Raw genomic sequence first — 24244 nt, 5'->3', positions numbered from 1 at the left:
TGAGTTGATGCAGCAGGGAAATGAATCTGCTTGCTTTGTATCCAAAGCCTGGAAAGGGAAACGTTTTAGATAGGCTGAAAAAAAAAAAAAAACCAAAAGGCATTTTCTGGCGTATAAGGTTTCATGAAAAGATGAGTTGCACACACGTTTTATCACACAAATGGAATTGTACAAATATTGCTGCACAAATGACATTTGTTGCAATTTTACTTGTCTGCCTAGACCGTCTCCTGTTGTTATATGATCCTTATATGAAAAGAATCCCACACATATGTAAAAAATACCCCAAAAACCAAAACAAAAAAACAACTCTATGAAACCTTCCAAAGTACTATAAAGGCTGATCTCTTGCTTTTCAAAACCAGAACACTTGAGAGGAACCCTGAAGTAATTTTGTCAACTACAATAGCCTACAGACATATGCATGCATATAGCATGCATACAGCATGCAAAAGTCCCTTCTGTGGACCATACTGTGCATCGCTGATGCACAGTGATGCCTGAACCCCGTGAGCACCCAGCACTCTCCACGAGCTGCCTCCGTGTGGAAAGCACTGATGAAGTGCTGTCTGACATTTGCCAGACATTTGCTATGAATTCAGCAGAGGACTAGCCTTGCCCTTCAAACAGTCCTCAACAGATCTGACACGTGCCCATGGACATTCAAATCATATAAACAGAATGCCATCAAGACATAATTGTGATATGTTTTCAACTTCTGTCGCATGGGTTGGTTGGTAGCCGACAAATGATGGTTGGTAGCTGGAATAAGGAAAAAGGATGTTTTGACAAAGGCATATATTGATAGGCTTCAAATTGACATAGATTTAGATAGGTTGACATAGGTTTGGATTGGATATTAAGAAGAAATTCTTCCATGTGAATGGATAAGGATTTGACACTAAACATTCTTAAAACAGTCAGCAGACCATCTTGCACTGTCCTGTTGTGTTTGAGCACCGTCTCACCGGCTGTCACTCCTCCTAAAATTTTGGTTTTGGTCTGGGCATGAAGGCTGACTTGAAGTAGTGACTACCCTGCATATCACTGCATGCCATGTAAACCACCCACACAGTTGCTGAGTGAAGAAAGTGCCCATGTCCTCATCTTCTAACAGCACACACCAGCAAAAAGGAGAGAGGCATTGCTTCCACTTTGTTTAAGGGAACAGGAATAAAGCAAGAAGTATGGCTATGCCATCTGTATTTCAACCTCTCTTCTTGTTGAAATGCTTATCTCACTAATAAGGCAGGTTAGATGTGCTTATCAGTTTAGCTCAGAAAGATGAAGTAAAAGAGATGGCCTGAAACAAAACCCATCTTGCTTCACAGTCACTTTATTTCTAAAATACTGTTCTAATATAGGTGGGAAACCAAGCTAGGGAAGAGTTGGTGTACTGAATGCTGGCCTGTTCTTTTTCCAGACTACAAATTAGTCCAATAAGAGATCTCAGCTCTCCTTGCTTAGTAAAAAGAAAAACAGCTTATTTCTGGATATAAAAATCACAGTATATATCTTATTTTGAAATATAGCACTAAAGCATAAACCTTTGATAAACCAGAAGAAAGTATAATGAAAAAATTCTTAGTTTTCTTAGAAAACTTCCTTTCAAATACTTTAAACCTCTTTCTAGTGTTTTTGCTGGGTCACAGAACGACAGAATAGTATAAGTTGGAGGGAGTACAGAAGGATAATTGACTCCAACTTGTGGATGTGACAGCCTGGTCAGAGAGCAAGAAAAATTCATAAGTTTTCCCAGAATCAGCCTGGGAGGTTTTAGGAGTCGGAGATAAACAATTATATCCAATTATTAAAAACAACCCACAGGGGTTGTCTGACTAATATCTGTTTTCTTGTTATTCTCATAAGATTGTTTATAAATAGGCATCTTGTTAATTAGCCAATCAGGTGAAATTTATTGATTGAATGACCAATCAGGTCCACCTGTATTGGATCAGAATATAAAAGAAGCAGTTCCAAGTAAAGATGTGCACTTATGCCACTCAGCCTTCTGACTGACTCTTTGTCACTTCTTACTAATCAGTGAAACCAACTCTTAAGTTAATGGCCCATACGAGGATTGAACCCACTATCTTGTCATTATTAGCACCATAATCTGACTAACAGAGCTAATGTCATGGCATGTTGGAAAGTTCCTGTAACAAAAACACACACTTTGCACAAAGAAGGGACTTTATATAGCCACAAATATCACAGGATTTCTCTGCGAACTGCTAGTAAGAAGAAGAGACAAACATGAAAAGAGGGGATGCAGAAGTGTAATGAGGGCATATTCCTCAGTACCATTGTGAACCAAGCACAATGCCAAGTCCTTTTTCTCCTGGCAGGATATGGTCAAACCTCATCGGAAAAATTGCGTAACGTTTGCTCCTAGGCTCCCAGTACAGTTCATAGCCTACTTTATTTTTTTAGCTTAATGACTCCTAGGTCATTTTAATTTCCTAATCCTGCATTTTCTCTTAACCTTTACAACAGCAGTGACCATCCCACATTTTTAAACATGACCATGTACCTGAGCCAGGTATGGAGGCTCTGCAGCTATGCAATGGACTAAATGCCACCTGGCTTCAAGGCAGGCCTGCCACTGGCCAAGGCCAAGCCTATCAGTGATAATCATGCTGCCTCTGAGATACTGTATTCAAGAAGGGGCAAAACTTGCAATAGCAACTGCAGACAGGGAGAGGAATGAAAATCTGAGCAAGTAACCACCCTGCAGAAACCAAGGTCAGCGAAGAAGTAAAGGTTCTGCCTGCTCCTCACACTGGTGCAGAGATTTCCCTCTATCCTATGATGAAGAGCATGATGAGGCAGATGGCCTCCCCACTGTCCATGGAGGTACACAGCAGAGCAGGGGGATGACCAAAGGTGGCTGTGACCCTGTGGAAAACCTGCAGTGGAGAAGGTTCCTAGCAGGGCGAGTGGCCCTGTAGAGAAAGGAGCCAAAGCAGGAGCCGCTTTGCTGGAAGGACTTGTGTTTTGGTTTGAAAGACAGGTGTCTGCTAAGGAAGGCAGGAGCCTCTGTAGAAATGGAAAATGTAAACCCCCTCCCTTCAAATTATTATAATTTTGAAATTAAGGGGCTCTCAGATATGGGAGTAGGAATAACAATTCTTTATTAGGAAAAATAACAGTAAAAATAAAAATAAAAAATGTAGTAATACAAAACAACAACGACAGAATACAACCTGACACCCTGTAGGTCAAGGTGTTGATAGCAGTCTGATTAAATGGTGGCTGCAGTCCTCCTGGAGTGACAGCTGTGGTTCTGTTGAAGCAGTGATCCTGCAGAAGGGTGGAGTTTTCCTCTGAAGGTCCAGTAGTGGTGTAGATGGGCCTGATCTTCCTCTGGGAATCCAGTGGAGAAGAAAGCTGCTCTTCTGGGAATCCAGTGGGGAAAAAAAGCTGTTCATGGTGTTCCAAATCTCAGATTATATCCAAGTAGGAATGCTTGGCTCCTCCCCCTGGGCAGAGCATCTCCCAATGGGATGATGTCATTTTATCAGTCATGGAGTGACACTCAATGGTCCATGAACAGCAGATATCTCCCCTGAGGGAGGATGGGTCACAGAAGACATAAAGAAAACTGCCCCACCTGGTTTTAACAGGTGGCCCAATTAACAGAAGATAACTGCCCCACCTCTAACAGATGGCAATAGAACACACAGCCCCAGCCGCATCTTGCATTTCCAACCTAAGACAACTTGTGACCCCACAGGGGACCTGCACTGGAGCAGCCTGTTCCTGAAAGACTGACCCAGTGGAAAAGACACACACTGGAGCAGTTCATAAAGAACTGTAGCTCATGAGAAGGACTTACATTGTAGAAGCTTATGGAGGACTGTCTCGCATGAGAAAGACCCTTACAGTGAAGGGAAGAGCGTAAGGGTCCTCACTAAGGAAGAAGGAGCAGCAGAGATGTTTCCTCAAGTCAAGCCTGTTTGGCCTGTGACAGTAATTAGTGTGTGATCCCTTCTTGTTCTTACGTTCCCATGTGAGCCTTTTGTTATATTTTGTCTCCCCTGTTCAGCTGAGGAGTGATAGAGTGTCTTTGCTGGACATCTGCTATCTGCCCAGGGTTCAACACTGCTGAATACTGAATGGCTTTGAATCAACTCAAGACTGGCTTAGGCGCACTCCTCAGCTTAATCACAGTGCCAGCCCTTTTGGCACAAGGTGAAGGACTTGGGAGGAGCCTACAGATAAAGTATCTGCAAGGCAAAAAGGGGGAAAAGCCTTAAGGGGAGCAGAGAGTTACAACAGGGACAACCAAACCCAGTGCAGATCACGGCCACATACCTTCTAAATGTTTTTACCTCTGCTCTTTGTTTCACTTTACATCATCATTTCTGAAGCACATGCTTAGATATTACTGATTGCAGCCATAAACTTGTCCTTGGGTCATGCTGTCCAGGAGAGATTTCTTCAATTATGTGTTTAACTGTTTTCTCAGTTTAACAGCACTAGCAGTTATTTTTCAAACCAAACATGCAGTTTACCATAATTGTTATATGATGTTCTGATTTTAATTGCAAATACATCCCAGAACTCAACTTCGTCTACAGTATTTTAAAGAAAAAAAAACCAAACTAATAAACATTTCACACAACATTTGAGTTTTGAGACTGAATACTTTTTTTACAGTATGCATGTTCTGAAAGCAGAATCATCAAGAATTACATACAGCACATTCTTTCTCAATAATAAATGCATACAGATAATACCAGAAAAAAGCTGCTCCCAAATCCTGGATTTTTCAAATCCAGGAAACAGTTTCACAAACTCCAAGTTTCTTTCCATTGCTGACAATTTCTCCATTAAAAAACAAGACCAAAGGAAGCCTGTTTAGCAAAATTTTCTCTTCTTTCTATAGGTCTGACAGTTGAACAACTGTTCCAATGGAGATAGTCCAAAAGAAAGGTCTGTAGACATCTTTCTGAACCCAGGATTTTGGAAACAATTCCTCAGTACACAGATCTACTATATGCTCAACATTTTTATCTCACCACTCTACATTTTAATGTGACAATATTTCACAAATGTAGCCTCACAACTGGTATGATGAGGGCATTTCTCTTATTTTTTATGAATGGATTTGGGATCAGACACAAGGACGAATAGAAATGAGTCCATTAGGAGAACATTTCACCTTTATCATTCATTCACTGCACAAAATACAGAAACCATCCTGGAGCATGTGTTTACTTTTCCAGAATTGTCCCTTTGATAAGGACACATTAACCTTCAGAAAATACATAGCTTCTCTTCTGACACTCACTCTAGCCCATTCTCTGCTGTACAAGGAAACAGCTTCATAGGAAGGGTAAACACTGTCTTCACACCAAACCAGGCCTAGTCTCAAACCAGATGATCTGTAAGATGGGATCAAAGCCTGGATCTTCCTACTAACAGTAGTTTATTAATGAGTCAGGAGAACATTCCAAGCTTTTCTGGCTTTGCTTTTAGAAAAATGTAATGACTATTGTCAAGATCATCATGCATTACACCCACCCTTGCAGATTTATCAAGTGCACAGTGAGAAGGCTGATTAGCTACAAAGATGCTAAATGGACTTAACCTCTGAATTTTTAATGGTCTTCAGCATGAATGTACCATTAGGTCACATGGAGGCTGGGAGAGTTCTAGGCATGTACAAAGGTGCAAAACTAGACACTCAGCAAACTTAAAAAAATATATTTATTTTTTTTTAAAAATAAGAAAATAATTTAAAAATATAAATAATTTTAAAAGTTCCAAGAAAAAAATGAAAGAACAGACAAACAAGGGAGAGCTTGTCAGTTTCAAGAAAGGGTTTGCAAAGTGAGGTATAATCTTTATGGATTAGCCTTTATGGAGGCTGTAATATTGCCATCTTCCTTGGAGCTACTGACTCCAATAGCAGACAGCATCATCTTCATAGGTTTTGCCAGTTAAAAAAAATCGAATGAATTAATTAATTTAATAAATAATTTTCTAAACTTTATGTGATTTTTTGTGGACTGCATCATGCATAAGGCCTGTAAAAGGTTAGTGAAGGCTCCTGATACTTCACATGTTTACAAAGTCTTCACTGTATATTGTTGATCTAAGGTGGTAAGAACTAATGATCTTTGCAACCAATTTTTAAAATCCTGTATCAGAATCGATAAAACTTTTAACATTTAACTAGATGATAGCTCATTTGACAAATGCAAAAACTTAAATTCTGAAAAATAACTAATATTTGGTTAACTAAACATCTGAAAAAACCCTACTAAATATTTTTTGGCTAAACCTCATAGTATGTTCTCCATTTAAATAAAACCAAAATTAAAGTTTTAAATTTTTTTTTCATTTTAAAATTATTTGATTCTGACAAAAAGACTTCACAGAAAAATGTCAGTTTTGCAGAAATGCAGAGGCCAGAGACTGGTGGAAGACAGTGTTGGCACTTTACCCCCTTTGCCCACAGGGTGGCATGAAGTGTATACTTTAGGAACACAAAAGTAAAATGAATGCACTAAGAGAAGTATTAAAAAGAGCAACATAGGTTGAATGAATATGTGTTTTGGTAGGATGTGGGAAATGCATACATACACATACATTCTTCTGCAGAACTGTCCATCTGAAGTTTAGTATGCATAACACATGATTAACTAAATCATGTAAGCCTGTTCAGTGGTCCAGATTTAAATCACATATAACCATACACAAAGCGTGGTGATATAGGAGATGGCTGGTGAAAGGGAAGTTAAGACAGGGCTATGAGGTCTGCAGGGTATATACAGAGGATGATTTGCAGCAACTTAGCAAAGTATTTTATTCTTCCTCAACCAGTCTGGAACAGGTAAATGCAAGTAGGATGATTCTGTTCCTTACTGATCTAGATCTTTAAAAGTTTTAAAATCCAGATGAATATCCACTGGAATAACAGATTTATATCTTCAGCTTCCTCGAAAATGCAATTGCTCTTTCTCATGTCTGCAGATTTGTCCTTGGGCAGGTGAACATTAAGAACCAGCCCAGAACTGGCAGGACAGGAGATATGACCCAAGCCTTGTGGATGAAAGCTGCATCCCACCTGGCTGCCAGCTTTCTCAAGTCCTATAGCAACTAGCGACCATGGAATTGTGGCTTCTATGACTCATGGAAGACACAATTATCTTTTAAATTACAGAATAGAAGAAAAATGTGCAAATAAACACGTGCAAGAGACCACCTGAGTCTGAAAGCATGAGAGCAAAAGGAAAAGCATTGTCAGAAGAGGAATTCAATCACCTCTGCTTCTCTTGCAAGTATTCTTTTTATGGTTGGATTTCAGGATTTTGAAGGTCTTTTCCAGCCTCAATGATTCATTCTATGATATTGTGAGCTAAGGAAGTATGAATGCTTACCACGAGATGGTGCAAAAGTGCAGAAAGTCCTAATTTACCCACAAGAGACTTGAACACCTTTGGCCACAAAAAATGCATGAGAATATCTACCAGGCCAAGGAAAATATGACTTTCTTTACTTGAGAAAAAAGCAGCAAGAATAGGCAAACACTTTCAAAACTGAACTGTTGGCATGAAATGTTAGCAGTGTATCTCAGTTTAGGCTCCCCAAAGCACGGTGTCTTGGGGGATGTCATCCACCACCATCATACTTCTCACTGAAAATTTTGTGTCAGCGGGGAAGTGTGCAAGAATTAGCTAATGTAGCATTAAATAACCAAACCCAGAATGTTTACCAGAGAAACAGAACTACCAAAGTAATAATAATAATAAAAAAAATAAAAATCAACAGTTGGAAACATTTCCAGGGAGGATTTGCAGCAATGTAATTTGTATTACTGGGACAATCACTGATAATACAATATTTAAATTCAGATGAATCAGTACTCATTTTCAAAAGTTTACAGAGAAGATTCTCACGTAGTATAATACATACTACCCCAAAAGCCAGGACTGCTTTTTATTTTTTACCATGTTTTTCTATATTTTTTTCTATAATTCCCTATCAAGCTTTGCTTAATTCTTTCCCACCTTTAGATACACACGGACAGAGGAAAAAGCCAACCTCCCCCTCCCAAACTTAACCAAACAAACGCAAAAAACCCCAAAGCAGCAAAATCCTACCAACCAAACAAAACCAAAGCCAACGAAACAAAACCAAAACCCAATAACCAATAGAAGGGAGAATTTGCTAGTTTCAGAAGAAGGTCTGTTAAGTGAAGTATAACTTTCATCCCTTCGCGGAGGCTGGAATACTGCCATCTTCCTTGGGGCCGCCGACCGCAGTAACACAGCATCCACCTGCGGCGCGCGCACGGCCCGCTCCGCGCGCCCGAGGAGCGGCGCTCCCCAGAGGCGGCGGCAGCGCTGCGGAGCCGGAGCTGCCCCGGCGGGGCGGGGCGGCGCATGCGCGTCCGCGTTTGTTTGTCACACGGCTTATAAGGCGGAGCCGGCGGCGGCGCGGCAGCGCCTTTGTGGGGAGACGCCGCTTCGGCACCAGCGCCGCCCGCGCCGGGGCCGGGGCTCCCCGCCGCCCCCATGAGCCGCCTGTAGGGTCCGCGCCGCCGCACCCCTGCGCCCCAGGGGCTCGGGGTTGGTTGTTTTTGGCTTCCCTCTTCCCTTTTTTTTTTTTTTTCTTACAGTCTATTTTTGTACACTTTGCTATAAAACCATGGTGCTGGGGAAGGTGAAGAGTCTGACGATAAGCTTTGACTGTCTGAATGACAGCAATGTCCCTGTGTACTCTAGCGGGGATACAGTCTCAGGAAGGGTCAGTCTAGAAGTAACTGGGGAAATTAGAGTGAAATCCCTTAAAATTCATGCGAGGGGGCACGCTAAAGTACGTTGGACTGAATCGAGGAATGCTGGATCCAACACTGCCTATACACAGAACTACACCGAAGAAGTGGAATATTTCAACCATAAAGACATCCTGATAGGCCACGAGAGAGGTAAGGGCTGCGATGCTTTATTTTTTTATGGAAAAAAAGCATGCATCTTTGTGTCACCCCGGTTTAGCCCTGTCTTTTAATGGGTGCATTGGAGAGCAGGACATGCCCAGGGTTGTATCTTGGCGATGGAGTTACATATAGGAGATGTATTTGCAAAGTACCTGCAACCAGGAAAACTCTCCTGCCCTTCAATACGGCCATATATTAAAATATGGGGTTTTTTGGAGTGTTTTACCTTTTTTTTTTTTCCCCGGTGATATTTAGTACGATTTGCCGTACCGTGGGGAAAAACAGCTATAAAATCACAGCCAGATGGGCAGCGGACTTTATTGGCAGAATCCTAGTTGAAACACAGTGAAAGCATAAAAAACATCCTTTCTGACACGTGCGGGGTTCTGCTGATGCTGTTGGGGTGATAATACAATGAATTTTTTAGGATGGCTGATTATTGGCAGATAAAAGAGTCTCCCTGGCTTATTTTGACATATCACCACCCCACGTGTAATTTTTTCCTCATTTCAGTATTGCCCTCGCCCTGGTAAAAAGCTTTCATTTCCTTGGGATGCCCCTACACCCCGTTCGGCAGCGGAGGTCACCGCGGTGTAAGGATGTGTCCGAAAAGCCCTTGATAAGGAGCAAAAGGAGGGGGAGGAGAGAGAGAGGGGGGAGTGGTGTTGCGTAATGGAAGCATCTCTCCCAAAACTGGGGAGATGAGGACCTCCTGCTCCCCACTTCCCACTCGAGCCGCCCTGGTGTCCCCACGAAGTGCGGACCCCTTCGCTGGGGGGGTGGAAGCGCTGGGCCCCGGGGTTGTCTGTGGTTTTTTATTTCTTTTTCTCCGAACTTCGCAGCCTTTGTTCGAAGCGGTTCAATCCTGTTTGGGACCGGCTTTGGAGGAGGGGGGTGGGCCGCCCGCTCCGCGCAGATTGGTCGCACGCGTCAGGTGGTGGCGATGACTTAATTCCCCAGCGCAAGAAAATAATGTTAAAAACCGGTTATGTAATTTTTTGTGCTGCTTGTCGCCTTTTTTTTTCCCTTGAATTTGCATCATATACACTGCAGCGATGCGATATTTCTCGTTCTTTCCGGAAAAAAATAGTAAGTGTTATTTTTGAACAACTCCAGGCGGCACCGAGCCCTTCATATAGTATACTCGAGCTCAAAGCTGTAGCAGAACTCGGGACTTTTTTTATTTGCTTCAGGTATCGCGCACACCGCGCTAACGAGGTGACTTGCGGCTCCCACCCATCTCCTGCCACCGCCTCAGGAATCACTCGCCCGAGCCTAACTTCCCGCACCTCTGGACGGCGGGTTCCAAGAGCTTGTGGACGGGAGTCTACAGCCGCGCAGGAGCCGCCTGTGGCGGGGGGAGCACGCGTGGGAGCGGGTGGGACAGGGGCCCCGCGGAGCCGCTGCCGACGGCCACCTTTCAATGACTGCCCCGAGCGCAGACCCGCTGCCCGGCCTCGCCCCCTGATTGGCCGGCCGTGGTTTGTTGCCCTGTTGCTAAGGCGATGCCCGCCGCTGATTGGCGGGGCGCTGGCGGCGGGGGTGAGGGAGCAGGTTTCGCTGCCTGCCCCCGGCGGGCAGGGGCCTCTCCCCGAGCCTCTGTCTCTGTGCAGAGCACCTCACAGAGAGAGGACAGGGGGCTGCGCTGCCCTCAGTCTCGTCCTTGCCGCCTCCCGTCGCCGGTCCCATCACCTGAGGGGTCTAGGCCCGGCGCGGTGGCGGAAGGGTCCGCCCTCAGTGCGGAGCCGGCGGGCGCAGCGCACACAGCATGTGAGAGCGGCGGGGCTGGCGGCGCTCCGCGCGCGCCGGTTCAGGCCGGTCGGCTCCTGCTCCAGCCCGCGCTGATTGACAGCTCAGCACTTGTTTACCGCGGCGCGGCGGGACTGCTGAGCTGGCAGGAAGGGGGGGCCGGGCCGAGAGCAGCGCAGCCACAGCCGAAAGCAGCGCTCCCTTCCTCGGAACAGAATTAAACAAAAAATAAATAAATCATAGTTATTGAAAAAAACCCCAAACGCAAAACGACATTATAGAAGCCCACCCTCACGCCGACGCATTGTCTCACTTTTTCACATTTTCGTGACCTACGGGAAATGTTGCGTGCTGAAGGTGTATTTATTTCCACATCTTGCTGCTAGGAGGGTTTTTTTTTTTGCTTGTTTTGTTAATTTGTTTTTAAATTTTCGGTATTTACACTGTAGGAAGTAGAGCATCGGCTCTTCTATAGGACAATAGAGACTTAGAACCCTTCTGTATGCCTCCATTAATGCTTCAGCGAGTCACACATAAGCTGTTCCCTTTCGCTTTGTCTCGCTATAACTCCTTTTATAATTCCAGCCGTTTTTGTCTGCGAGGTGCTCAGTAATTTTTCACTCAACTTTTATTTTAACCAAGTCAGCGTTTTTCTGGTTTGATGTCAGAATAAACTACAATTTTCTTGTGGCATTTGAAGCTGGACAAATAAGTGTGACCGTAAACAAGGGTTAGCATTCCTGGCATAAAACCAGAAAGTATCTATGCTCTATCTGAGCAAGATCAAGTTAATCTATTAAAGAAATGAAAGGTTTAAGCTCTAGATAGCATTAGTTGGGCAACTTGCCATTTCCTATGCCCCTGAATCTGTCGGGTACTTTCTGGGTGTTGCTCGTATACTCTTACTCCTTTCTCACACGGTTTTTTTTGTGTGTGTGATTAATGTCCGGACACTGTTGCCAGGCAGGAGATACAAAGAACCTGAATTTCTAAATTTAATCTTAAGCAGCAGACTTGGTACTGTTAATGCTGGAAAAAGCCAGCTCTAGTTCATTCTGACTAGTAACTGCAGTGGAAAGCAGCATGATTTCCTTTACAGACCTTGAATGGAGGCCTTGAATAGGCAGCAGTTGAAACTGTGTCACTGTTCAGAGGCAAGATTATATTAAAACATTAACCTCTGCTTCTCTCTAAGGCCGACATTCTTGCCTACATTTCTGTCTATCAGAGTTGGCCCTGAATTCCAGCAGTTAATAACTAATGGACTGGGAGACCCTTGTTCCTGGGACATCACATTTTTTAGGTCTTGTAATGTGTGAGCATTGGTTTTTCTGGGAGAGAAGCCTACACAAGGTATAACGTGTGCAGCCAGATTAGCATGTTGGTTTTTTTTCTCTTTTAGATGATGACAATTCAGAAGAAGGCCTTCACACCATCCATTCAGGAAGGCATGAATATGCATTCAGCTTTGAGCTTCCACAGACGTAAGAACTCCCTCACAGTCCTCCTCCACACAGGGCTCTGCTGCCCACCCACCTGACCAAAACTCCTGCTGTGGGTGGAGGGGAAACCTTTTCAATGGTTGTAGGAATTGTGCTTGTAACATGCAGTAGAGAACATAATCTCATTAAACTGAAGAGGTTGCTTTTACACTGGTATACCCATCCTTTTTTAAAAAAATTTTCCACAAAAAAGGGGCTCACTGCTGCCCAGTTGCTCACTTTCTTTTTACCAAGTCTTACTGACTGACTAGATATTCCAGTCTATTTCCCCTTCCCAAGAGGAGGGAGAGGAATTTGAAATGTCACTGAAGTCCTGCAGAGTGGCTGAAATACCTTCTAACTCAACTATTTACTGGAGTTACGCAGACCAGCAGAACTAGAGACAAGATCACAGTGGAATTGAGCCTTGTTTGGGCTCAAGTCTGGAACAGATGTTGCTAGTTTACTTAGATTTCAGCAAAAGAGGAGGTTGTTCTTATTCAGATAGGATGTATGTACCCAGGGTGGCTATTTATGCAGAAAGCCTTGATAGAAACAAACTTAAGAATGAGTGGTTAGAGTAAGAAGAATTTTCTTACCAAATCCCATTTGGTTTAGAAAACAAAGGCAAAGCAAGAGTAAGAGCAGAAGTTTGTTCTGGTAAGATAAAAATTGTTGCCCCACTCCTCTTTGAAATATGTAATGTAGGCACTGTGGATGTAAGATTGGACATAATAGAGTTGGAAATATGGAAATGAGCTAAAAATACAAGTTCCAGTAAAATCAAATAAACAGGAAAAGAGGGAGTATGAATATGGATAAAACATGAGCCTTTTGCTGTAAAAGGCAAGTTTAATTAAATTAAATTAAAAACTTTAAAGTCGCTGAAAATTTGGCAGTTTTCTGTGAATAAGCTCACTGCCTAATATTAAGGTTGTTTATTAGAGGTGCTGGTTTTAGCAAAATGTGCAGGTGGCAAACGCTTCTACAGTTTCAAAGTGAATGGCACAGGACTTCTACATAGTTTCAGTAAGATTTTCTGGGAAGACCTGTGAACATGGAGATTTTTAAAGACAATTTAGCATTTTGTAAAAATCTCAACAGTAAGGCCAGTACTGATTTTTCCCTTGAGTTTAAAGGGGCATTAAAAAAAAAAAAAAACAACAAAAAATCCCAAACTCAAAACATTCAAAACATGAACATGAAATGCTTAGCTTGAAGTGAAACAGCCAGATAGCAGGCATTGGTCAAATCATTGGTTCTTTCTAAGTGCCATGAGGGAATAGCTGTCAAGCCAGTTTTAATAATACTGGAAAAACAAAGAGTGATATTAAAAGCCTGAACTTTGACACTGCCTACTTACTTGCTATTTTGTGTCCATAGGATATTTCCAAAACTGACTAAAACTTCAGAGCAACAGGGAAAAGATGTGCATCACCCTTACTGATTTTTCCTTTACAGAATATGGGACAGAATGAAAAACTGAAGTTCTAATTGCATTATTAGGGGAAAAAACTAAACATTTCAAATGTGCAAATAGTGAAGTCAAACTGTAACTGAAAGAATAATTCTAGTTAAGCACTAGCATGGCTAGTATTACTCTCTGTGGAAAATATGAAAATGTTACAAATACCTTATTTTAATGTATATATAAGTATGCATTCAGAACATAGTAAAATACAAAAAAAACTTTAAATTATTTATTTAAAAAAATAAAAACATAGAGAATAAGCTACAAAAACTGCTGTTAATTGGAAATAATTGTACTTTAAAGATACTTTATGATACTACAGTAAAAAAGGCAGTGTTCAGAGGTCTGGAAATACTACCTGCATCATCTTTCTTCCAGCTTCTAAATAGGCTTCCTTCTTTTAACAAATTTCAGAGTAGTCTTCATGATTTTATATGTTTGTGTGTATATAAATACATGTATGGATATATGTGTACATTCTTAAGTATTAAAAATGTTTTAAGCTGTCTCATCAGGGTAGAGAAAGATTAGAAGGTGCTCAAAATAGCCTCTCTTCAGAACTCCATGTTGTAATATTTACTCTGCTTAAGGTGAACCTAACTATGGAAGTGCTGAGTTACAGCTAAAATTAACATGAAGTTGAGCTACTGACCAAGTAAATAATACACAATGGCAACATCCAAAACTATAATTGGTTGGTGCTAATGGTAATTCTAAATTGGTAGTCAAAAGGGCATACTTTACCCCAGATGTGGAAGTGGCCTCTTAAGCTTAAAGAAAATCTGTGCTCTCCTGGCATTTTTCTAGTACAATTCTCTAATTGATTCCTAAAATCTATGAAAAACTATAGTAGGATAAATTGGAGATGATTTTTTCTCCCATCTTTAATTATTGAATTTTTCTGAGCTACTCTACATTAAGTACTACAGTGCATTAAAAATGCAGTTCTATATACTAATCACTGACTTGATCAATTGTATCATTATTAGACAGAAAGACTTTACTCAGTTTTGACCTTTGTGTCCTGCACAGACCACTTGCTACCTCATTCGAAGGCAGACATGGCAGTGTGCGCTATTGGGTGAAAGCCGAATTGCATAGGCCTTGGTTTCTACCAGTAAAATTAAAGAAGGAATTTACAGTCTTTGAACATATAGATATCAACACTCCTTCATTACTGGTAAGACTTGACAGAATTATTCATTTTTTGTTTCTGGCATAAAAAAAATAACAAAGTTTAATAACTGAAACAATATCCATATTTAATTTTACCTAATGCTTCCTTGATACTTAGTTACAGCCAATCTTTTAAGTATTACATTAGTTCTGCAACTCGGTAAGTTCTTCCATTTTGAAAGCTATGTTTTCCTGTACTTGGAGTTGCTTTACTTTTAAGATACGTAAAATGGTTTTGTCAGATTAAATTAATACTAAATTGTTAAATGTGAGTAAGAAGAAAAATTTCGAGAACTGTTCTTTGATTTTGAAGAAAAAACAGTGACACTTAAAAGAATTAGTGTGACAGACTGCAAACTTAAAAATGCAAAGTAAATAATGTACTGGTGTGCATAATTGATCATTTTCATATGGATAATTTTCTAGCAATGGGGAGAAATTATCACAATGCTCTAATCTTTTTCTGAAGTATCATTTCATTAAAATAATTTCAATGTCACAATTCCTTTCAATGAGGATTTGAATTCAATCAGACCTAAAATTCCATTCCCCGCCACTCTTCTTCAAATTCACCCCCCATGGAGAGGGGAAAAAAATTCTCAAAATCCATTGAAATAGGTTTCTTGTGTGTACGGGTGAAAAATCACCCACGGGGACATTGGCTTTGTACAAATTCCATTAAAATCAAAAGACTCTCATTTGACTTTAATGGGCTTTGGACCAAGTCCTAAATCCTGGTGTCATGTAAAATAACAAAGTCTGTTTAATACAGATGAAACGGGATCATTTTGAAACAGGAAATAGCAGGAGTCAAGGTTACAGTACTTTACCTTAGTTACTGTTTCTGAAATACTATACTGCATAGAGATAGACGTTTTAGTTTACTGGTAAATTAAAAGCTCTTCAACAATATGGTGGGATATGTAGGCTTTAAAGCCTTTCTTAAGCTGTGCTAAGTTTATTTATGTATAAAAACTTGTTTTAACTGCAGTATGAAGTGTAGCAAAAAAGCAGTGTTAATGAGTATGGAATTAGACTAAAGCTTATAGTTTGCATGGTGCAATTTGCTTGAGGTTTTTTCCTCTAAATAAAACTAGATATGCTTATCAAAATGCATAGAATGTATATAATACATACTTTTTATGTTGATTAGAACAGATTAAAAGAGTCATGGAGCACTTTATTAAATGGAAAATGTTGTTCTTTTCTTGCAGTCACCCCAAGCAGGCACAAAAGAAAAAACTCTCTGTTGTTGGTTTTGTACCTCAGGCCCAATATCCTTAAGTGCCAAAATTGAAAGGAAGGGCTACACCCCAGGTACGTAACAGAAGTAATTATAGGAAATGTTTTTCCTTCCCTTTTAAAATGACAGGGTGCGCTTAGCTGCTGTTATATATAAAAGAAATACTTAAACTATTCTTACCATTTTGGTTTGCATTCATCTGTCTTGCAATTTTAAATGACTGATTTTGTTAGCTTGCTCTGTCTCCATATTGTTAAAGGACATTGCTTTTATTGGGCCTGTGCATTTTTCTGTTAGATTTACCTCATGGTGACCTTACTCCTGCTAGCATCAGTGGGTATCGTTCAAAGTGTGGAGCATTGCTAGGAGCATCCAGTGCCTTATAACAGTACATAGTATGTGCCAATTTGCTTCAGTTGCCTTGCAAATACATAGAAAAAATGAAATGTTGCTTTGTTTCAGGTGAATCAATTCAGATCTTTGCTGAGATTGAGAACTGCTCTTCCCGTGTGGTGGTGCCAAAGGCAGCCATTTACCAAACACAGGCATTTTATGCCAAAGGGAAAATGAAGGAAGTCAAGCAGCTTGTTGCTAGCCTACGTGGGGAATCCTTGTCATCTGGCAAAACAGAAACTTGGAATGGCAAACAGTTAAAAATTCCACCTGTTTCTCCTTCAATTCTTGACTGTAGTATAATTCGTGTGGAGTATTCACTGATGGTATGTTGGATTGTTTAATTGGAGCATGAGTAGTTTTCATGATTCCTTGCAAATTGTTAACAAAGCGTTGTGAACTGCTAACTAGTTACAAAAGAAGTACATAGCCTAGCATTAGGTGTCCTAACAGGAATTCTGTAAGTAAATTCAGTTTAAATCTTGCATGTTCTAAGGAAGTATGTTACAAGTATGTGACATTTCCATGTGAGGACTTGTATTAAGAGTATAGAACTGCCTTTGTCTTGGAGGGCTATTTGTCTCCATAGGGACATTGGTTCTAAAATGACAAAAATGACATTTCAGCCACTTGTGAAAAATTACATGGCTGGAGATTTTAGTCTAATAATTAGGAAGTGCTCATAGAAACCTATTTTTAATCTATACTTTTTTATTGTTCTTTAGGTATATGTGGATATTCCTGGCGCCATGGATTTATTCCTTAACTTACCACTGGTCATTGGCACCATTCCTCTACACCCATTTGGTAGCAGAACATCAAGTGTAAGCAGCCAGTGTAGCATGAACATGAATTGGCTTGGTCTGACACTGCCTGAAAGACCAGAAGGTAACCTGACAAAACAAGTCTGTTTCAATTTTTGTGTGCTTTATTCATTGCTGTCCTGCAAACAGACAAAAATTACCTTCTTCGTAATAAGGTCCATAGAACGTCCTTTGTGGATGCTTCCTTGCTTACCTGCTTGCTTTGTGTAGAAGAATGGAGTTCCCCTCTTTGCCTTCTTCTCTCAGATGTACAAGCAGTGGAATTCAGCTGCTTGGAAGCTGGTACAAGTGAAAGCACAGAGTGCCATTGTACCTGGGCAGAATTAATTATGTGCCTCCAGTATCCAGCTGTATCCTTGGTTGTAAGTCAGTGTAACCTGTCAGAATAGCAGTTAAGGTGATCTTTATCATCCTTAGTAGCCAAGACATTGTGAAAGGATAATGTAATCCATTTCAGTGGGAATCTCTTTTGTCAAAGGAGAAGCTCTGTAGCTTCTCTCTTTTTGCATATAAACATATGGCGTTTTAATGTACAGATCCCAGACTGATAATGGAGTCCAGAGGAGTGCAATGTTCCGTCATTCCTGCCTGTAACAGAAATTCAGTGTTCTGAGTATGCTTTAAATTTGAAGGTGAGAATTAAGCCACATTGAACAATGGTCAGTCTGCTGTTGGATTTGAGCATAGCTGTAAAATAAACTAGAGCAACCTACCCTCTTTTTCATGTTCAATAACTGTGTAAAAATCACGGAAGTAATTTATCTAAACGCTGGTGCATTTTACAGTATAAAAGTTTAATATTTATCATATTATGTGTTTTGACATGCATAAGAACTTGTTGTTCGAACTGCGTGTGCCTTTTCCCTGCAGCACCTCCCAGCTATGCAGAAGTGGTTACGGAGGAGCAACGGCAGTCCAGCCTTGCACCCTTAGGTGTTTGTGATGACTTTGAGAGAGCGCTTCCAGGACCACTGTTTGCATACATCCAGGAGTTTCGTTTTCTGCCTCCACCCCTCTATTCAGAAGTAGGTACCTCAAAATATAATTATGCATGTACTGTTGCTTTGAATTCTGTCATGTGGAATAAATGTAAGAACTGTTTCTACTCTAAGAAAACCAGGACAAATAAGCAAAAATATGAAAAGGTAACTTAGTTTTAGCAAAGTGCAGGTAAATTGCATAAAAAATTTTCCAGGATTCTTCACTATTGTAATGCTTTATAGAGATTCTGAAATTGTTTTGCATTCTCTCAGCAACTTTATTAAGTTATATTGCATTATATATGTAATACATGACATTAGTGAATACCAATGTTTTGAATATATAGATGCACAACAAACTCTACTCTCTAAAAGTACTCTGTATTTTTAGCTCTTTGTATGTATTGCTTTCAGAATTTCCATGCAGAGAGGATACAGAGGTGTTCTTTCTGGCTCAGGTTTCTCTAAATGCACAGCTCAAATATTTCTGTCTGCAAGTTAAGTTCTGTGAAAGTCACTCAATAACTGGGACACAAGTTCAGGCTTCAAAACCTTCAAAAGCCATGTTCATATTTTTCAAAGAAAAGCAGTGGTATAGGACAAAACAAAATGGTGCCCTTTGGCTAAATCTTGCCTGAATCCACCCACTCTTGATTGTTTCTTTTCCTCTTGAAGCAGTTAATCTGCTAGTGAGTGAGTGAGTGACATGTTTTTTGTGTCTCTTCTATAACATAAGCCTAGAATACAACTCTGGGGCTTTTCATTTTAGGTGCCCTAAATATTTAGAAGTAAGCTTTTCCTTTGTTCTAAATAATGTATTTTTTAAGTAACTGACCAAACTATGTAATGTCCACTTAAACTATACTTCCTATTGAGTTTTGGAGACCTAAGTTAGAGACCATGTTCTTCACCTCCTTCCTTTTGTTAAAAAGGAGAAAATGTGTGGTACACATGAACTTCTGAAATATTTTATGGGGTTTTTCAGGATTAATTACTTAAAAATTAGGTAGAAGAACTTTTTACTAATTATTTTGTGCCTTTTTAAGTCAAATGTCTTCCAAAATCAATTTAGTATTTAAAGGTACATGTCAAAGTGCTGAGTCCAGTTGTCTTCTTACTATGCAATAAATAATTTAGAATATTTGTGCCACTAGAAGGATTTTTATGATTTTTTATTCCATGTTTGTGCTTATTCTTAAGCTACCATCAACATGCAGTTTAAAGTGTTTCACTGTACTTAGTAATATTCAATTCAAAGTTTTATCTAATTTTTAGAGATACTTCAATTACCTGAGTAACTTTTGGATTAGGAATACCATTTATCTCTGACTGTCTTGGACTTAAAAATTTTGGTGTTTGGATTGATGTATTTTCTAGCAATCAGTTCTAAAAATACCTTAGATTGTTGTGGTTTTTTTCTCTTTTGTTTAGATTGATCCAAACCCAGATCAACCCACAGACGACAGACCATCTTGCCCTTCTCGTTGAAAGAATTCATAAGACTGACTTGACTTGGGTTTGGAATCATACCTGCTGTGTTGAAGGTCAAGGCATCATAGTGGAGACACACTTTCAGAGCAAGTGGGTTTGCTCTTGCCTGTGTGGTGAATAAATGAAAACAACCTGTGATCATGCTTTGAAGCCTACAGTAACATTGTAGGACTGCTCCACATGCTTGAAGAACTGAGCTTTCCCCCCTCCCTCTTAAATACTGGCACATACTAGGAGCAGCCTTACTAACCTACAGTCATGTGTGTCCAAACACTCAAACCACATTAAGAGAGGTTTGGCTTCCTCTTACAATTTGGAAATTTGCACATGCTTATTGCTTACCTTGTGCGGTTCAGTGTCACTACAGCTTATTCTCATTTACGCCGGACAGTTGTTACCCCTTTCTTATGTCTTGTGGTCCGCACAATAAGGAGCAAAAGAAAGCTTTGACAAAAAAGAAAGAAAGAAAGAAACAAAAAACCCAACAGTAACAGACTTTGACAAATGCACTGACTTTTCTTTTTTTTTTAATTTAATGTAGCCTGGACTTTACCTGCATATGCACATGCTCAGAATTGTCCTAGTAGGCTGACCATGTATCACCTCTTCAGCTTGGATCCTATTGTGGATTTATTTTACAAACATCAAATGCCTTCAAGCCAATCCTTCTTGCTGTATGTTTTGCAGCCTACTGTAGTAGATAAGCAACAGATATGGGGATAGGGAGGGAGGGTGAAGAGTTAATAGAAAGAAACTAATAGACTTTGTCAAGATTGTATACTTTCTTGATTTCTTTTAAGAATTTGTTGCCTTTCTACTATTATCGCAAAGCAGCATTTTGTTACAGACTGCCTAAAAATCACTTAATCTCAGGTGAACTCATCACTTGCCAAACTGTTGGAATGCTATTTGTTTTTTTACGTTGCACTGTTGAGTTAGTTCTTTTTTTTTGTGTTTGTGTTTTGTTTTTTGTTCTTTACTTGAGAGGGAGATCTGGAATAAGGACATACACAAAAGTTACAAAATCCTCCTCATTCCCATTTCTCTTTCTGCATTATAAAAAAAAATGTTCAAGTTGTGAAGCTCTAAAAAAAAAAGGCATAAATGAAAGCAGCACCAGCAGACACCAGCTGTTCCTCAAAAGAGTATTAGAAGGAAGTGGTCATACACTGTCCAGGATTCACAGACAGATCAATATCTCAAGTAGTAGGGATAGGAAGGGAAAGTAAATTTATTTTTATATATAGCTACTTAATCACCAAAAATTCTATATGTAATAAGTCTAGTAGAAAGTATATTTCAAAATGCAGGAAAAGCTTCTTTTATGCTAAGAGCTCAGTTTGTGCACTTTGTATTACCTTCAGGGTTTATGATACTGTACAAGATTAGAAGTGTAATTAAAGTGAGAAAGATCAATGTTACCAGCCATACTTAAATATGAGTTAGCTGGAAGTGCTTTGATAACTGCATCTTCTGTGGCACTCTCAAGAACTTTAAAACAAACAGAACAATTAATTATACCATGTAGTCATGCAGAATGCAAGAAACCGTATGGAAAGAGCACTTGTCCTTGAGTGTGCCACAGGAAAAAGGGTGCAATGGAGCCATTACCTGTGCTAACAAATGCCAGCGCTTATATGCTAGAGATGTACAATGAAAGTCAACTTTTCTCTTCAGAAACCATGGAACACAGATCACTGACAAAGGGACACTATTCTGGTCTTGACTATTTGAACAAATATGATGTAATCCATCAAATACCTGTCTCCCTGTGCAATAAAAAAGCTCCGAAGAGAGTCGGAGAGGGGAGGCTGGTGTTTCTGCATGGTGCTCATTTTTAAAAACCTTTGCCTTGTTTTTAAGGCTTCATAAATGTGACAAAATAGGCTTTTCCATAAGTGGCCTTTATGAGAACATGAAAGATCATTCATGTTTCAAAAATGACAACAGGGTGATAAAATACAAATGAGTCGCGTTTTAAGTGATTCAGTTAAAAGGCTTGGGCTTTGAGTGGGAATATTGGCAAGAAGGAAATTGGATGATGTTACTAAGCCAATTTTGTGGATGTCCCTTCCCTCTACCCTCTCCAACCAGACAATTTTTAAAGCTAATGGGATTGTTGGTATAAAAGGGCATTTGGTGGTTTTACTTTTTTTTTCCTTTTTTGTTCTTTTTACAGACTAGGGAACAATTGCTGATACATATAGCATTAAAGTACTTACTGCAATACAATGGAAAATTGCATATGAGGCAGGATTGACCAATATCATAGTAATTGACATTTCAGCCTTTTTGATTAGAATGAAAAATTGTATAAGGTTATCAAATAAAGACTTCCAGTTTAAATTTCTCAGAGGCATTACTCTCCCACAAATAACGGTCAATTCTCAGCATTATAAAACTTCAGGTTCACAGTTGAAACCCAGTATTTGATAGAGAATTCTGATCTGAATTAGGAAAAAGTAAGTAAAATCCAAACGTTAGAGAAACAAAGTGCAATATTAAATGTTTGCTTTATAGATTATATTCTATGGCTGTTTGTACTTTCTTTTTGTTTGTTTTTAGTTTTGGTGCTGAATATGTCCTTGTAGACTCTTGTTTTAAGAAAACAATATGTGGAGAACAGTTTAATTTTTCCTATTGCTCTTCCTTGTGGAAAATAAACTTTTGTAAAAAAGAGGTTTTAAATGTTGTATCTGTGTGTAAAATAAAAAACCGCAAGTATCACATAATACAGGAACTTACTGCAGGAAAACATGTATTGCTTTCTCAAAAAAACAGAAGAACTATTTCTAGAACTATACCGCTGAGTACCTCTGGAGTCTAGTTTTGGGATCCTGTCTCTTTTATTTACATCACTGAGCTTATGGGGCCAGGTCCCAGATGGGAAATGCCTTTTTAGGACTCTGTATCACATTACAGCTGCAGTTGACCCTATTTTGAGGTTTCTGGTCCTTTGCCTGAGAAGATGACACAAATTTTGGGGGAATAGGAGGAAAGAGGGGAGTGACTTCAAAGGTCTAGTTTGCAGATGGAACTTTGACCTGAAGTTTGTTGACTTGGGGTGTAGAAAGTATCCTTTGCTGTTCCCTTGCAAGTAAGTAAGCAGATGTGGAAATGTGTGCCCTGTGCAGTGTTGTTGAGCCTCCCCTGTGTGCCAGCAGCATGGCAGTGCTGCAGCATGTCCCGTATGCTGCGCAAAATGGATTGTCATCGTCCTTCAGGATCAGCATGTCACTTGACCTGTGAGAAGATCAGGGGCTTGAATGGCAGGCCTGGCCTGTGCACCTCTGTTGGTGGTTGGGGTACTGGGCCACAACGTTCCCACAGTACTCTTACCTTCAGGGAGGCAGCTGCTGACATGGGTGACACAAACATTGATCCGACACCCCACATAATACAAACCATAGGGCCTCCTCTCTAAGTAGAGCATTTCAGCTTAATTTTGAGTTTGTCTTTGGTGAAGAATTCAGACAGACTTAAGAGTTAATTCCCTCCTTATTAATAGCACTGTTAATAATATTTACCTAAGTTCAGGTTAAAACCAATAAGAAATGTGAGAGTTGTCATTTTGCTAATCTGCTAGGAGACGTATTACTGTGTGTAACTTCTACTAGCAAAGAAGGACTGCGCAGCTTCTCCCTAACTGCCCCACCAGTGGGTTGGGGAGGAGAGAAGAGTCAAGTGACAAAACTCATAAGGGGAGATAAAAAGAGTTTAAAAAAGCAAAAGCCACAGACACAAAGCAAACCAAGGAATTCATTCCCCATTTCCACTGGACAGGCTTGGGTTCAGCCATCTCCAGGAAAGCAAAACTCCATCATACCTTAATGGTGACTTGGGAAGACAAACTCTATCACTCTGAATGTTCTCCCACTTCTTCCCCCACCTCTATATGCTGAGCCAGATACCATGTATCCTAGAATATCCCTGTGATCAGCTGGGACAGCTGGTCCCCTCCCAAGCATACTTGCTGATGAGCTGATTCAAGAAGCAGGAAAAGACCTATATACATTGTGAACTCTGCCCAGCAGTAACTAGAACACCTCTGTGTTGTCAGTGCTGCTTTCTGTGCAAATCTGAAACACATCCCTGTAATTGCTACTGTGACAGAAATTAACTACCCCAGTCAAAACTAGAACAAATTCCTTCATAGCTAAGTGACTATGTGTATATATATATATATATATAGTTCTTTTTTTTTATACCTAGACAAACCTTCTAGTGCTACATGACAGAGTTAGAATTTAAATTAGCACCATTAAAGGGACACTCTGCTAGCAGTTCTGTGTAACATGTGCAACATCTTGAAATACTACATTTTCAGACCAGTACCTCTCCTAACAAACTTAGCTATACTGTCAATGTTATAAATTTGGAAATTGTCAAAGTTTTGTTATTTGAGACCTTGAGAATTTTAAAATGCAGATGGTTATCTCTTTATATAAATAGTATAAATGTAAATATATAAATATGTACAAAATCA

At 40.0% G+C, this 24244-nt stretch overlaps 1 protein-coding gene across 2 annotated transcripts; it reads left to right on the top strand.

Annotated features, from left to right (window-relative positions):
- The first annotated feature begins 8439 nt into the window (after positions 1 to 8439).
- On the top strand, positions 8440 to 22437 carry ARRDC3 (arrestin domain containing 3). Of its 2 annotated transcripts, none has more exons than XM_071448741.1 (8): positions 8440 to 8941; positions 12102 to 12183; positions 14684 to 14831; positions 16042 to 16144; positions 16533 to 16789; positions 17189 to 17351; positions 17824 to 17919; positions 18158 to 18294. In XM_071448741.1, exons 1-7 carry the CDS (start codon positions 8662 to 8664, stop codon positions 17898 to 17900), a joined length of 1110 nt encoding a protein of 369 aa, XP_071304842.1. In that variant the 5' UTR covers positions 8440 to 8661; the 3' UTR covers positions 17901 to 17919; positions 18158 to 18294. The 2 variants fall into 2 exon arrangements, with proteins under 2 accessions (XP_071304842.1, XP_071304841.1); XM_071448740.1 differs by lacking the exon at positions 17824 to 17919 and adding an exon at positions 19699 to 22437 and having other exon boundaries at positions 8442 to 8941; positions 18158 to 18312.
- Positions 22438 to 24244: the final 1807 nt, after the last annotated feature.

Source organism: Agelaius tricolor, unplaced genomic scaffold, assembly GCF_023055355.1.
Source record: "Agelaius tricolor isolate 1412-34295 unplaced genomic scaffold, bAgeTri1.0.p SCAF_27, whole genome shotgun sequence".
NCBI classification, from domain to species: domain Eukaryota; kingdom Metazoa; phylum Chordata; class Aves; order Passeriformes; family Icteridae; genus Agelaius; species Agelaius tricolor.
This window is presented reverse-complemented; position numbering and strand designations above follow the sequence as displayed.